The sequence below is a fragment of the Salmo salar genome, chromosome ssa17, assembly GCF_905237065.1.
Source record: "Salmo salar chromosome ssa17, Ssal_v3.1, whole genome shotgun sequence".
Taxonomy (NCBI): domain Eukaryota; kingdom Metazoa; phylum Chordata; class Actinopteri; order Salmoniformes; family Salmonidae; genus Salmo; species Salmo salar.
In genome coordinates this window covers 68,834,118-68,850,491 of record NC_059458.1, presented here as the reverse complement: position 1 = coordinate 68,850,491, position 16,374 = coordinate 68,834,118, and the positions used below count along the sequence as shown (strand labels likewise).

Below are 16,374 nucleotides of genomic sequence, written 5' to 3'. Positions count from 1 at the left end.
CCCAAAACTCTCCGGATTTCCCAGAAATCCTGGTTGGGAGGTTACTGGAATTATGAGAGAATAAGCTGGAAATCCAGGAATCCTCCAACCACGATTTCTGGAAAAGCAGGGAATTTGGGGAAAATTACTGGAACTGTTTAACCCTAGTCTGTCTGTCTGTCTGTCTGTCTACCCACCCACCCATCCATTCATCCATCTGTCCACCTTTCTTCCTCTTCCATCCATCCGTTTGTCTGTCTATCTGATTTAGACTCACCCATGCTCTGTCCTCTGTGTGTGTTTCAGAGATGGTAGAGTCCAGTAACCTCATCACTTTCAACGGCCTCACCAACAGCTCCGGCTACGACACCTTCCTATTGGACGAGGAGAGAGGAAGACTGTTGGTGGGTGCCGAGGACCATGTCTTCTCCTTCGACTTGGTCAATCTCAACAGAGAGCACAAACAGGTAAGAGTCCTACTCTTCGACCGCACACAAGGTCAACGTTATGAAGACAACACAATGACCACACAGACCACACAAAACCAACATTTGCTCTATGGGTCTTGCATCAATACAGACATACAATGGACCGCTTATTCTCAATCCTTCCAGTAAAAGGCACATATACATTAAATAAAATAAACCTACTTTTAAGGAGTGGATATTGATTCAGACAGGAGGTCCAGTGTATAGGCAAGCCGTCCATTTAGTAACTGCCAATGAAAACACATAATAGAAAATCTATGGAGTTATGGAAGGGACCTCACTGCCAAATCAAACTCTGAGAGAAGAAGACTTGGACCGCATTTCCCATAATACTGAAAAGCTGAAAGCTGTCTGAACTTTCCTATGATGATCTCTATGAATAATTAGCAAAAGGAAGTGAGGATGCTTGAGTAATTAGAATGCACTTCTCAGCTGTATATGGCAGAGCTATGTATTTACATGTTTTTCATTGGGATGATTTTCCTCTGTGCAGATGGTTGGGGGACAGGAATATAATTGAATAAATGTAATTAAACCAGTTGGCGAGCCGGATTCCATTTGACTAGATCTGCTATATGGCATGATCAGGATTTAGGTTCACGTTATATCCAAACCTATCCTAATTGGATGTTTGGATCTCTGAGTGCAGAGGTCATGCTCATTGACTAGTGAGCACAGAGTATGATGCTGATTGGCTAGTGAACATAGTGTGTTCAAATTTAAAAAATTGTTATTCGAGACCCACACTTGCTCCTCTCTCCATCTCTCTGGAGTCCATTACTGTGATTTCCTCCTTCCATCCCTTTCTCTCCATCGCTCTGTCTCTTTTTCCAGACAGGCCTGTTTATAATTCCATCAGTCCACCTGGAACAGGTTATAGGAGAGTTAAGAGTCTTTTTTACCTGATTCTGACAGCTATCACAGACATGGAGATTGATGTGAACAAGAAGCACTGAGGCACTGGAGAAACTACAAAGGCGCTTAAGTGCTGAAATACACACACACACACACACACACACACACACACACACACACACACACACACACACACACACACACACACACACACACACACACACACACACACACACACACACACACACACACACACTGTATGCATTGCAGAGGCTATTTAAATATAAGAGAATTACATAATTCTTTTGGGCCCTTGGCGCGGATGTGTTTTCCCTATTCAGATCTTTGATAATGCAGAGAAAGATAAGTGGAAAGGCGGTGATTTAGCAAATCTAATGCAATTACCCAGATGTGCACTGCAAGTCCCCTTGGTCTGACAGAACAGCTCAGCTGATCCTGAAGAGAGATACGCTATGAATAGAAGGATGTGTGTGTGTGTGTGTGTGTGTGTGTGTGTGTGTGTGTGTGTGTGTGTGTGTGTGTGTGTGTGTGTGTGTGTGTGTGTGTGTGTGTGTGTGTGTGTGTGTGTGTGTGTGTGTGTGTGTGTGTGTGTTTGCTAACCTGCTATGTGTGGTGTTTTTTCTAGTGCCATGAGCATACCATGTGTGGGTGTGTACACATGTTCTAGCACCTACCTGCATTCTGGTACCTGCACCTCTATGACTTGTTGTACTCCTCAACTTTCATGTGTGTGGATGATTATTCCAGCTCTTATTACGAGTCCGGCCCAGCACATTATCTGTTTTTATAATTCAGGGAACACCGGCGGGACACACACACAATCTGTTTTTATAATTCAGGGAACACCGGCGGGACACACACACAATCTGTTTTTATAATTCAGGGGACACTGGCAGGGCCCCACACACGATCTGTATTTATAATTCAGGGGACACTGGCGGGACACACACACAATCTGTTTTTATAATTCAGGGGACACTGGCAGGGCCCCACACACGATCTGTTTTTATAATTCAGGGGACACTGGCAGGGCCCCACACACGATCTGTTTTTATAATTCAGGGGACACTGGCGGGACACACACACACACAATCTGTAGAAAGGTAGAGACAACAATACATCACACATAGCAGCCAGTAAGAGTGTCCATGATTGAATCTTCGAATGAAGAGATTGAGATAAAACTCAATGATGTTGTTGTTTATAATCTCTCTCAATGACACATTCTCTCCTCTGTTCCGAATTATAACACTCCCTCTCTCCTCCTCTCCATAGATCGCATGGCCAGCCACGCCCTCAAAGCGTGACGAGTGCAAATGGGCGGGGAAAGACCTCGGGGTAAGTTCTGCGAGTCACCTTATAACCACTTATGTCACTCTTATGTAGCCTGGCACAATAGATTGATACATGTGGTGTATGTTACCTGCAGGCTATACTTTAACTTGTCAGCACACAGCTTATGCAGGGGAATGTAACTAGTATGTCTGACATGCTGTTAGTGTGTTACCATTAGTAACCTACGTAACTAGTATGTCTGACATGCTGTTAGTGTGTTACCATTAGTAACCTACGTAACTAGTATGTCTGACATGTTGTTAGTGTGTTACCATTAGTAACCTACGTAACTAGTATGTCTGACATGCTGTTAGTGTGTTACCATTAGTAACCTACGTAACTAGTATGTCTGACATGTTGTTAGTGTGTTACCATTAGTAACCTACGTAACTAGTATGTCTGACATGTTGTTAGTGTGTTACCATTAGTAACCTACGTAACTAGCATGTCTGACATGCTGTTAGTGTGTTACCATTAGTAACCTACGTAACTAGTATGTCTGACATGTTGTTAGTGTGTTACCATTAGTAACCTACGTAACTAGTATGTCTGACATGCTGTTAGTGTGTTACCATTAGTAACCTACGTAACTAGTATGTCTGACATGTTGTTAGTGTGTTACCATTAGTAACCTACGTAACTAGTATGTCTGACATGCTGTTAGTGTGTTACCATTAGTAACCTACGTAACTAGTATGTCTGACATGTTGTTAGTGTGTTACCATTAGTAACCTACGTAACTAGTATGTCTGACATGTTGTTAGTGTGTTACCATTAGTAACCTACGTAACTAGCATGTCTGACATGCTGTTAGTGTGTTACCATTAGTAACCTACGTAACTAGTATGTCTGACATGTTGTTAGTGTGTTACCATTAGTAACCTACGTAACTAGCATGTCTGACATGCTGTTAGTGTGTTACCATTAGTAACCTACGTAACTAGTATGTCTGACATGTTGTTAGTGTGTTACCATTAGTAACCTACGTAACTAGCATGTCTGACATGTTGTTAGTGTGTTACCATTAGTAACCTACGTAACTAGCATGTCTGACATGCTGTTAGTGTGTTACCATTAGTAACCTACGTAACTAGTATGTCTGACATGTTGTTAGTGTGTTACCATTAGTAACCTACGTAACTAGCATGTCTGACATGCTGTTAGTGTGTTACCATTAGTAACCTACGTAACTAGTATGTTTGACATGTTGTTTGTGTGTTACCTGCAACATTAATAACCTATAATAACCATTAATAATTAATAACCATTAATAACCTGCAACATTAATAATAATATTTTTCCACGTCGTTTCAACGTCGTCAGATGGAAACATTTAGAAGATGTTTGTTGTGGAAATGATGTGGAAGCAACATTATGGCAACATTGATCCAAACTAGCATAGCTGTCGTTGCTAGTAGTTTCCATGACCTTGTGGTCCCCTGGAAGCGTTCCTTCCCCGCTGTGTGTGTTTGTTGGTTCAGAGAGCACACAACTCTCCTCTCGCTGTTGGCCGGTTGGCACGGCGGCAAGAACGCACTACATCACATCACTCTGTTTATTTATCTACCAATGTTCTGCATGCACAGCTGAACTCAGTGTGTGTGTCTGTGTGTTTGAGAGAGAGATGAAGTGAGTGTGTGTGGGTGTGCCGTCTGATTGTGTGCGTTATCTCAGAGAGAGAGAGAGACTGTGTGTGTTACTTATCAGATTGTGTGTGTTATCTCATGTGGGGTTTACACACAGCCCTCGTGTTGTATCTGCTTCTAATTTCATGGCTGAGTGTACATGCAGTGCAGGGGAGGGGGCTCTAGGATTATGTGGGATTACGTAGTTCAGTCCATAAATCACAGAGGTTCCACTTGGGTCATAGTCTGTGGCAGGTTTTTGGGTTATAAACACAGCACTGCCCAAACACAGATACAGACAGACATTCCTGCTGTACACATGACCAGATACACACACGTGTACTCTATAACACACACACACACACACACACACACACACACACACACACACACACACACACACACACACACACACACACACACACACACACACACACACACACACACACAGATGCATGCGCACATTCACACACTTTGATGAGGCATTTGCATGCTGCAAAAATGTTTACTATAGAAAAAGAGGCGATGAAAGCTGCGTTTTTGTGGACACGAATGCTTGATTAGGACATTACAAAAGCATTCCTAGCTCCTAAGTGTTGAATTTCTCCACTCAATTTGGAGCCCTGGAACAAATGCAACAGTACAGCACTCTCTGCCCAAATGTCTTACTGGTGATTCACTGGGCTTCGTACAATATGACTCAATAGGTTTGGTATGATTCAGTCAGGAACGTGACTCATTTGATTCAGTTATGGATTATTGCCCATTCCCATAGCCCATGTGGACTTGTGGAGATCTGAGAGAGTTGATTATAGCGATGAGGGATCGATACAGTTACATATCGTGATATTATTGTTGGACGACGTTACATTGATATTTAAACTCAGTTGCCAGAGAGGAGGAAATTGCTCAGAGATTTCATCATGAGGCCAAGGGTGACTTTAAAACAGTTTGAGTTTAGGAGAAAACTGAGGATGGATCAACAACATTGTAGTTACTCCACAATACTAAGCTAATTGACAGAGTGAAAACAAGGAAGCCTGTACAGAATAAAAATATTCCAAAACATGCATCCTGTTTGCAACAAGGCACTAATATAATACTGAAAAAAATGTGGCAAAACAATTCACTTTTTGTAAATGGAATGCAGCTAAGCATAGGTAAAATCCTAGAAGAAAACTTGGTTCTGTCTGGGAGATGAATTCACCTTTCAGCAGGACAATAACCTAACACACAAGGCCAAATGTTCCTGAGTGGCCGAGATACAGCTTTGATTTAAATCTACTTGAAAATCTATGGCAAGACCTGAAAATGGTTGTCTAGCAATGATCAACAACCAACTTGACAGACCTTAAAGAATTTTGAAAAAGATAATGGGAAAATGTTGCACAATCCAGGAGTAGAAGGCTCTTAGAGACTTACCAAGATAGATTCACAGCTGTAATCAATGCTAAATGTGCTTCTACAAAGTATTGACTCAGGGGTGTGAATACTTATGTAAATGAGATATTTCTTAATTTTATTTTCAATACATTTGCAAAAAATCTAAAAAAACGTTTTTACTTGGGGTTCATTATGTGGTATTGTGTCAATTAAATCGATTTTGAATTCAGGCTATTACATATCAAAATCTGGAATAAGTCAAGGGGTATAAGTACTTTATGAAGGCAAAATGTTTCGACATCAAATAAAAAATCGAATCACACTACATATAGAATCACACTACATATAGAATCACACTACATATAGAATCACACTACATATAGAATCGCATTGCATATAGAATCAGACTACATATTGTAACGATCGTCGTATATAGTGGATCAAGGCGCAACTTTTATTAGAACACTTAATGAAACAAAACAAGAAAACGAACTAACGAACAGTAATGCATGCTAACCCTTGCAGTGCAAAAACAACTTCCCACAAAATTCCATGACAAAAACACCCCTCTTAAATAAGACCTTCAATTAGAAGCAATGAAGAGCAGCTGCTTCCAATTGAAGGTCAACCCCATCAACTAAACATAGAAATAGAAAGACTAAACTAGAACATAGAAATATACTAACATAGAACATTAACCAAAACCCCGAACACTGTAAACAAACACCCCTCTACATAAACACATATCCCGAACCACATAAAACAAACACCCCCTGCCATGTCCTGACCAAACTACAATAACAAATAACCCCTTTACTGTTCAGGACGTGACACATATAGAATCGCAATACATATAAAATCACACTACATACAGAATCACACTACATACAGAATCACACTACATATAGAATGACACTGCCTATAGAATCACACTACAAATAGAATCAAACTACAAATAGAATCACACTACAAATAGAATCGCAATGCATATAGAATCGCAATGCATATAGAATCACACTACATATAGAATCACACTACATATAGAATCACACTACATACAGAATCACACTACATATAGAATGACACTGCCTATAGAATCACACTACATATAGAATCACACTACATATAGAATCACACTACATACAGAATCACACTACATATAGAATGACACTGCCTATAGAATCACACTACATATAGAATCACACTGCATATAGAATCACACTACATATAGAATCACACTACATACAGAATCACACTACATATAGAATGACACTGCTTATAGAATCACACTACATATAGAATCACACTACATATAGAATCACACTACAAATAGAATCGCAATGCATATAGAATCACACTACATATAGAATCGCAATGCATGCAATACATATAGAATTGCAATATATATAGAATTGCAATACATATAGAATCACAATACATATAGAATCGCAATACATATAGAATGACACTACATATAGAATCACACTACATATAGAATCACACTACATATATATAATTTCAGCACCTAAATATTGTGATATGTAAGGGCTGTCTTTGTCGTCAGATGAAACAGAGAAGTCATCGTCGGAAAAGGTGGACCAATACGCAGCGGAGTGAGTGTTCATATTCAATATTTAATTAATAGAAACACTTTAAACAAAACACGAAAATGAACGACAGCCTACAGTTCAGCTAGGTACAAAACTAAACAGAAACAATTACCCACAAAACCCAAAGGAAAAACATGCTCCATATGTGTGACTCTCAATCAACAACAACGAACTTCAGCTGTGCCTGATTGGGAGCCACACACAGCCCAAAACACAGAAATACAAAAACCTAGAAAAAGAACATAGAACGCCCACCCAATGTAACACCCTGGCCTAACCAAAATAAAGAACAAAAAACCCCTCTCTATAGCCAGGGCGTTACAGTACCCCCCCAAGGTGCGGACTCTGGCCGCAAAACCTGACACTGAAGGGGAGGGTCCGGGTGGGCCTTCTTACGGCGGCGGCTCAGGTGCGGGACGTGGCCTCTGTTCCACCCTTGGCGTCGCCCTCTTAGGTGGTGCACCTGGCCGCGCCGAAGGTCTGGTGGGCGACCCTGACCGCGCCCGGCTGGCGGGCGGCCCTGGTTGCGCCCGGCTGGCGGGCGGCGATGGCTGCGCCCGGCTGGCGGGCGGCGATGGCTGCGCCCGGCTGGCGGGCGTCCCTGGCGGCTCTGGCGGCACTGACCCAGGATTCACCAGGCTGAGGAGACATGTTAGAGGCCTGGCCCTAGGCGTAGGCACAGGACTCACCGGGCTGGCGGGCGGCTCTGACTGCTCTGGACAGGCGGGCGGCTCTGGCGGCTCCGGACAGGCGGGCGGCTCTGGCGGCTCCGGATAGGCGGGCGGCTCTGGCGGCTCCGGACAGGCGGAAGGCTCTGGCGACTCCTGACTGGCGGGCGGCTCTGGCGACTCCTGACTGGTGGGCGGCTCTGGCGACTCCTGACAGGCGGGCGGCTCTGGCGACTCCTGACTGGCGGGCGGCTCTGGCGGCTCCGGACTGGCGGGCGGCTCCGGACTGGCGAGACCCACTGGAGGCCTAGTCCTGGGAGGTGGCACAGGACAGACCAGGATGGGGAGACCCACTGGGGGCCTGGTCCTAGGAGGAGGCACAGGACGGACCAGGATGGGGAGACCCACTGGAGGCCTGGACCGAGGAGGAGGCACAGGATAAACCGGGCTGTGGGGGAGCACTGGAGTTCTGGTATGTACGCTCGACATGCTTACTCCAGGCTGAATGCCCACTTTGGCCCGGCACGGGCGGAGAGCAGGCATTGGGCGAACTGGACCCTCCCAGCGCTCTGGAGACACAGTACGCAACGCCGGCGCAGGATAACCTGGACCGAGGAGGCGCACTGGAGACCAGACGCGCTGAGCTGGCACCATCCACCCTGGCTCGATGCCTGCACTCGCATGGCACTTGCGGGGGGCTGGTATGTAGCGCACCGGGCTATGCACGCGCACTGGGGACACCGTGCGCCCCACAGCTTAACACGGTGTCTTACCAGTACCACGCTGCTTCCGGTAAGCACGGGGAGTTGGCTCAGGTCTACTGCCTGACTCCGCCAATCTCCCCGTGTGCCCCCCAAAAATTTTTGGGGGGCCTGCCTCTCGTGTCTGCTGCGCTCCCTTTCCTCATACCAGCGCCTCTCAGCTATCGCTGCCTCGATCTCCCACTGCGGGCGGCGATAATCCCCAGCTTGAGCCCATGGTCCACCTTCGTCCAGTAATTCCTCCCATCTCCAGGAATCCTGAACGATCCTCTCCATTTTCTCCTAAGTCCATGAGTCCACATTCCTTTCCTTCTCCTGGTGCCTCGCCTTCCTCCGCTGCTTGGTCTTTTTGTGGTGGGTAATTCTGTAAGGGCTGTCTTCGTCGTCAGATGAAACAGAGAAGTCATCGTCGGAAAAGGTGGACCAAAACGCAGCGGAGTGAGTGTTCATATTCAATATTTAATTAATAGAAACACTTTAAACAAAACACGAACATGAACGACAGCCTACAGTTCTGCTAGGTACAAAACTAAACAGAAACAATTACCACAAAACCCAAGGGAAAAACATGCTCCTTAAGTGTGACTCCCAATCAACAACAACGAACTGGGAGCCACACACGGCCCAAAACACAGAAATACAAAAACCTAGAAAAAGAACATAGAACGCCCACCCAATGTAACACCCTGGCCTAACCAAAATAAAGAACAAAAAACCCCTCTCTATGGCCAGGGCGTTACATGATAATATCATATTGTGAGGTCCTTGGCAATTCCCAGCCCTAACAGACAAGTGATGCAGAAAATGTTGAATGGTTCAACACAGTGCAGAGTGAGTAATGATTCTCATTTAGTCCAGAAGTTATAGTTTTATCTGCAGACTGATGCATGTTAGGTTCACTGTGTGCTCTCTAAACACAGTCAACCATCTACCTTAAACAAAGCTGCCTACTAATTCCCCCTCCTTTATAGAGAAAGTAATCAGTTATTCCCAATAATGACCCTTCTCTCCCCAGAGGATGCAGTGGTATTCAGGTAACGACACAGTATGTGTGTAGAGAAGTCATTTTTCACCTAGAAAATTGCAGAGTAGCATGTCTGACTAGGCTGAGTAAATGTCTGTCAGAGCCTTGGCACACACACAACATGCACTCAATATTACACACACACACACACACACACACACACACACACACACACACACACACACACACACACACACACACACACACACACACACACACACACACACACACACACACACACACACACACAGAGAGACACAAATGCCTGGCTGGAAATGAGTCTAACGACCATGAGAAAACCTAAACATCTCTGTCTGTCAGTAAGATAATTAATGAGACAGTTTACAATGTATATAATAGCAATGTGAGAATGATGGAGGAAGACATTGAAACGTTCCATTGCCCTGTTGTTGCCGGAACGTTGCCGGAATGTTAGGAAGCCCATAAGGTAAAGTCATTAAGAAGACGTTTACACAAGTAACCCTTGTAACGGTCAAGGTTGTGAACCATATAAGGTGGCGCATATCCGGGTTTGGTCTAACCACAGAAATACTTGTAATGTAGGAAGTGAATGCTGGTTGAATATAGACAGGGACACTGGAACTGTTGGTGTGACTATGGGTTAGTGATAATATCCTCTCCTGGGGTGACCTGTTGTTGTGACTATGGGTTAGTGATAATATCCTCTCCTGGGGTGACCTGTTGTTGTGACTATGGGTTAGTGATAATATCCTCTCCTGGGGAGACCTGTTGTTGTGACTATGGGTTAGTGATAATATCCTCTCCTGGGGTGACCTGTTGTTGTGACTATGGGTTAGTGATAATATCCTGGGGTGACCTGTTGTTGTGACTATGGGTTAGTGATAATATCCTCTCCTGGGGTGACCTGTTGTTGTGACTATGGGTTAGTGATAATATCCTGGGGTGACCTGTTGTTGTGACTATGGGTTAGTGATAATATCCTCTCCTGGGGTGACCTGTTGTTGTGACTATGGGTTAGTGATAATATTGTCACGGCTTTCGTCGTCGTCAGACGATATGGCGAAATCATCGTCGGAAAAGGAGGACCAATATGCAGCAGAATTGTGTTGGCTCATCTTGAATATTTATTAGACTCAAAATGAACATACAAAATAACAAAACAAACTCACGATATAGACAGTCTTCTCAGGCTCACATACGCTAGACAAGAAACAATCTCCCACAAATGACAAACACAAACACACCCTAATATATGGGACTCTCAATCAAAGGCAAAGAGAAAACACCTGCCTTCAATTGAGAGTCCCAACCCCAATGAATCAACCATAGAAACACACTCACTAGACTCCACATAGAAATACATAAACCATAAACCATAAACCCGGAAATACTAAATCAAACGCCCTTTTACCAAAACACCACCCCGAACCACATAAAACAAATACCCTCTGCCACGTCCTGACCAAACTACAATGACAATTAACCCTTATACTGGCCAGGACGTGACAGTACCCCCCCCCCTAAAGGTGCTAACCCCGGAAGCACCTCAAGAAAAACAAAAACTCCAAACAACAACAAAAATCCCCCTAAAGTAAAGGGAGGGAAGGGAGGGTGGCTGCCGTCACTGACGGCACTTGTGCTACACCCCCCCTCCCCAACCCACCTATGCAGGTGGTGGTTCAGGCTCTTGACTGACGGGATGACGCACTTGAAGCCTGGTGCGTGGTGCTGGTACTGGACGTACCAGACTGGGAACACGTACCTCCAGGCTAGTGCGGGGAGCGGGAACAGGACGAGTCGGACTGGGCTGATGCACTTCCGGGTCCGCACGAGAGACAGGAACTGGAAACACCGGGCTATGGAGGCGCACAGGCGGTCTTGATCTTACCTCCTGCACAACCCGTCCTGGCTGGATGGAACTAGTAGCCCTGTACGAGCGGGCTGCTTGTACAGGGCGGACTGGGCTGTGCAGGGGCCTGATGGTAGCCATGCGTAGAGCGGGAGTTGGGTAGCCTGGTCGCTCGGAGGCGTACCGGCGACCAGATGCGCTGCGCAGGCATCCTCCTACCAGGCTGGATGCCCACTCTAGCACGGCACCTGCGAGGGGCTGGAATGACGCGCACCGGACTGTGCGTGCGTATGGGTGAGAGTGCGCTCTTCAGCAAAACATGGCGCCCTCCACCTCATACGCTCCTCCATATAACCACGGGTAGCTGGCTTCTGGCTCTTCCTTGGCCTAGCCAAACTACCCGTGTGCCCCCCCAAAAAAATTCTTGGGGGTGCCTCTCGTGCTTCAACGCCAGTCGTGTTCCTCGGAAACGTTCCCGGTCCTTACCAGCCATTCTCCATGGGCCCTCTCCGGCCATAACTTGATACCATGTCCATCTCTCCCGTTTGTCCAATTCAAAATCCCTCTGCTCCATCCTCTGCTGCTTGGTCCTGGTTTGGTGGGAGATTCTGTCACGGCTTTCGTCGTCGTCAGACGATATGGCGAAATCATCATCGGAAAAGGAGGACCAATACGCAGCAGAATTGTGTTGGCTCATCTTGAACATTTATTAGACTCAAAATGAACATACAAAATAACAAAACGAACTCACGATATAGACAGTCTTCTCAGGCTCACATACGCTAGACAAGAAACAATCTCCCACAAATGACAAACACAAACACACCCTAATATATGGGACTCTCAATCAAAGGCAAAGAGAAAACACCTGCCTTCAATTGAGAGTCCCAACCCCAATTAATCAACCATAGAAACACACTCACTAGACTCCACATAGAAATACATAAACATAGACCATAAACCAAAAACCCGGAAATACTAAATCAAACGCCCTTTTACCAAAATACCACCCCGAACCACATAAAACAAATACCCTCTGCCACGTCCTGACGAAACTACAATGACAATTAACCCTTATACTGGCCAGGACGTGACAAATATCCTCTCCTGGGGTGACCTGCTGTTGTGACTATGGTTTAGTGATAATATCCTGGGGTGACCTGTTGTTGTGACTATGGGTTAGTGATAATATCCTCTCCTGGGGTGACCTGTTGTTGTGACTATGGGTTAGTGATAATATCCTGGGTTGACCTGCTGTTGTGACTATGGGTTAGTGATAATATCCTCTCCTGGGGTGACCTGTTGTTGTGACTATGGGTTAGTGATAATATCCTGGGTTGACCTGCTGTTGTGACTATGGGTTAGTGATAATATCCTCTCCTGGGGTGACCTGTTGTTGTGACTACGGGTTAGTGATAATATCCTCTCCTGGGGTGACCTGTTGTTGTGACTATGGGTTAGTGATAATATCCTCTCCTGGGGTGACCTGGTGTTGTGACTATGGGTTAGTGATAATATCCTGGGTTGACAGTTAAAGTTTAACTCAAGGTTGATATCCTTCAAACCTGTCCAGTTAGATATCAATGACTTTTAGCAGCCATCACACAAAGAGGCTAGTTATTCAAAATCTGGTATTTCATGTTGACAGAGGAAGACCTTATGGTGGAAACAGGTTACACGCTAAGTTAGTGTAACTTTTGACCATCTTATTGTTGGATAATATGTTGTACTGTATATGGTTGAAGATAGGCCAAGGTATACATACTATATCTTCTGTGAGTGATATACTCCATGAATGGTTTATTTTCTATTTTCTCTTGTTTGTTGAACTATCAGCCTTTTAAAAAAAACTTTTGACCCTTCCACTGTCCTAGCTTACTTATTAGCGAAGCAAGGAAATAAATGAAATGTCTCATTGCTGTGAGGGACAGGGAAGCCTGAGCAGTTAGCATCCCTGAGACTAGAGGTGGCTCTGTGTAGACAGAACATAAACCTTGGGTTTAGGATTTTTATTGACACAGAAGGTCCATATTTATTTTCTTAATGACCCGGGAAAGAGATACGTGTGTGTGTGTGTGTATTAACCTGGAATGGGCTTTGTGTGTGTGTGTGTGTGTGTGTGTCTGTGTGTGTGTGTGTGTGTGTGTGTGTGTGTGTGTGTGTGTGTGTGTGTGTGTGTGTGTGTGTGTGTGTGTGTGTGTGTGTGTGTGTGTGTGTGTGTGTGTGTGTGTGTGTGTGTGTGTGTGCATGTGTGTCAGTCAACTCAAGGTGTGTATTCCTCATCAATGAATCGTGCCTTCATCTTTTTAGCATGTGTGTACCCTACTGAACCCTATAGAAGACTTACCAGAGGACAAGAACATGAACTAATCCCATTCATTAGGGTTAGCATAAACAGTCTCCCAGCACTGGGACTATCCACATGTGCTGAGGCTGGGAGTCCAAATACCTTCAGTAAATTCAACCAGATGGATCACTACAGATCTGACGGGAATACACACACACGGACGGACGAACTGACGGACACACACACAAACACACACGCACTAACGCACACGGATGGACAGACAGACGGACACACACACACACACATACACACACACGGACGGGACACACATGGAAACACACACGGACGGACGGGTCATTAAAGATCTGATGTGAACATGGGATGCATCCCAAATGGGTCTACCTATGGTCCCTGGTCAAACAGAGTGTACGAGGTGCATTTAGGACACAGTCATGGCCTGATTTAGCTCACAGGTGGCATTTCCTTCAGCAAAACTGAACGCCACTTCATTTCACAAGCAATTTACCACAGCAACGGGAACTGGAAACTCCTACTTCAGATTGCTGGAGCTTTCCAGTAGTGCCAACTACCAAGTCTTATTCATGCCTGGAGTGATCAAATCTGAAGATGTTTTAGGTTGCACCTACAGCACTTTAAGACAGCTGAAGCGCACACACATATTTTCCTCACTATGTCCTGTAGTAACCTCTGTATTCTACACTGCGTGCACAATTATTAGGCAAGTGAGTATTCTGATCTTATCATTGTATCTATTCACATTTTCGAACTCCAAACCATATAAACTTGAATGCTTATTGGATTTAATCATTTTCAGGTGATATGTATTTGTGTAATGAGGGAGGGTGTGGCGAAAGTGAATAACACCTTATATCAAGGTGTGCATAATTATTAGGCAGCCTCATTACCTCAGGTAAAATGGGCCAAAAAAGAAATTTAACTGACACTGAAAAACCAAAAATGTAAAATGCCTTTCAGACGGATGCGACACTCTTTAAATAGCTAAACTATTGAGGTGTGACCACCGGACATTCAAACGTTTTGTTGCGAATAGTCAACTGGGGCGCAAAAAACGCATGGGGAAGAAAAGGCGCAAATTAACTGCAAAAGACTTGAGAAGAATTAAACGTCAAACTACCAGGAACCCATTATCCTCCAGTGCCACCGTATTCCAGAACTGCAACCTACCTGGAGTGTTCAGAAGTACAAGGTGTAAAGTGCTCAGAGACATGGCCAAGGTCAAGAAGACTGAAACAAGACCACCACTGAATAAGATTCACAAGTTGAAGCGTCAACATTGGGCAAAGAAATACCTGAAGACAGAATTTTCAAAGGTTTTATGGACAGATGAAATGAAAGTGACTCTTGATGGACCAAATGGATGGGCCCGTGGCTGGATCAGTAATGGACACAGGGCACCACTTTGAGTCAGGTGCCAGCAAGGTGAAGGAGGGGTACTGGTATGGGCTGCTATCATTGAGGATGAGGTAGTTGGACCTTTTTGGGTTGAAGATGGACTGAAACTCAACTCCCAAACCTACTGCCAGTTTCTGGAAGATTCTTTCGTCAAACAGTGGTACAGGAAAAAGTCCTCAGTATTCTAGAAGGCCATGATCTTTATGCAGGACAATGCTCCATCACATGCATCCAACTACTCCACTGCTTGGCTAGCCAGCAAGGGCCTCAAAGATGCCTGAATAATGACCTGGCCCCCTTCCTCACCTGACTTAAATCCTATTGAGAACTTGTGGGCCCTTCTCAAACGTGAGATTTACAGTGATGGAAGACAATGCACCTTTTTGAACAGCATTTGGGAGGCTGTGGTTGCTGCTTCAGCGAAAGTTGATCGTGAACAGATCAAGAAACTGACAGACTCCATGGATGGAAGGCTCATGGCAGTTATTGAAAATAAGGGTGGCTATATTGGTCACTGAATATTTTTGAAAGGCCAAAAATGTTATATAATTGTCATTTTGTGTTACTTATCTGTTATACTTACTCTAAAAATTATTTTTGTAATTTAGTTGCCTAATAATTCTGCACACTAATAGTTGCCAAAAAATTGTGCACACTTATATATTTCACTGAGAAAGACAAAACTCACTTTTCCTTTGTTAAACATTCAGGTTTGAGGTTCAATAACATTTTGGATTGACTGAGAGCATTGTGTTTGTTCAACAATGAAATGAATCCCGAGGAATACAATTTGCCTAATAATTGTGCACGCAGTGTAGAGCTACTTTGGTAGGCAGAATGTGGTAGCTCAGCTGATCAAGATAACTGCAGATAAGGCACTTAAAATAACGATTGAACTGCAATCAGCAAAACTGGACAATCATTGGTTCGAAGTAGTTACTCGCATATTAACTGAATCGTTGCTTAATTTGCTTAGTTGTAGCTGTATATAATTACACAGATACAATAAATGCTAGATGCTATGTGGACACTTAAAGATGGACTACGCAGTATGGGGTAACAGCGCCACTGGC

General features: G+C 44.4%; 1 protein-coding gene and 1 long non-coding RNA gene across 3 annotated transcripts in view; one reads left to right on the top strand and one right to left on the bottom strand.

Annotated features, from left to right (window-relative positions):
- Positions 1-16,374, top strand: part of LOC106609664 (semaphorin-3ab-like) — a 61,660-nt gene that overhangs the window by 23,319 nt on the left and 21,967 nt on the right. The window contains exons 2-3 of the mRNA XM_045700031.1: positions 286-446; positions 2,619-2,681. Of these exons, the coding sequence (XP_045555987.1) occupies positions 286-446; positions 2,619-2,681 (224 nt within the window). The remainder of the gene's footprint in view (positions 1-285; positions 447-2,618; positions 2,682-16,374) is intronic.
- The window catches only part of LOC123728256 (uncharacterized), a 39,950-nt gene that overhangs the window by 20,917 nt on the left and 2,659 nt on the right, over positions 1-16,374 (bottom strand). For both annotated transcript variants that reach the window (XR_006760174.1, XR_006760172.1), the window contains exon 2: positions 257-353. This is a non-coding gene — a long non-coding RNA (uncharacterized lncRNA). The remainder of the gene's footprint in view (positions 1-256; positions 354-16,374) is intronic.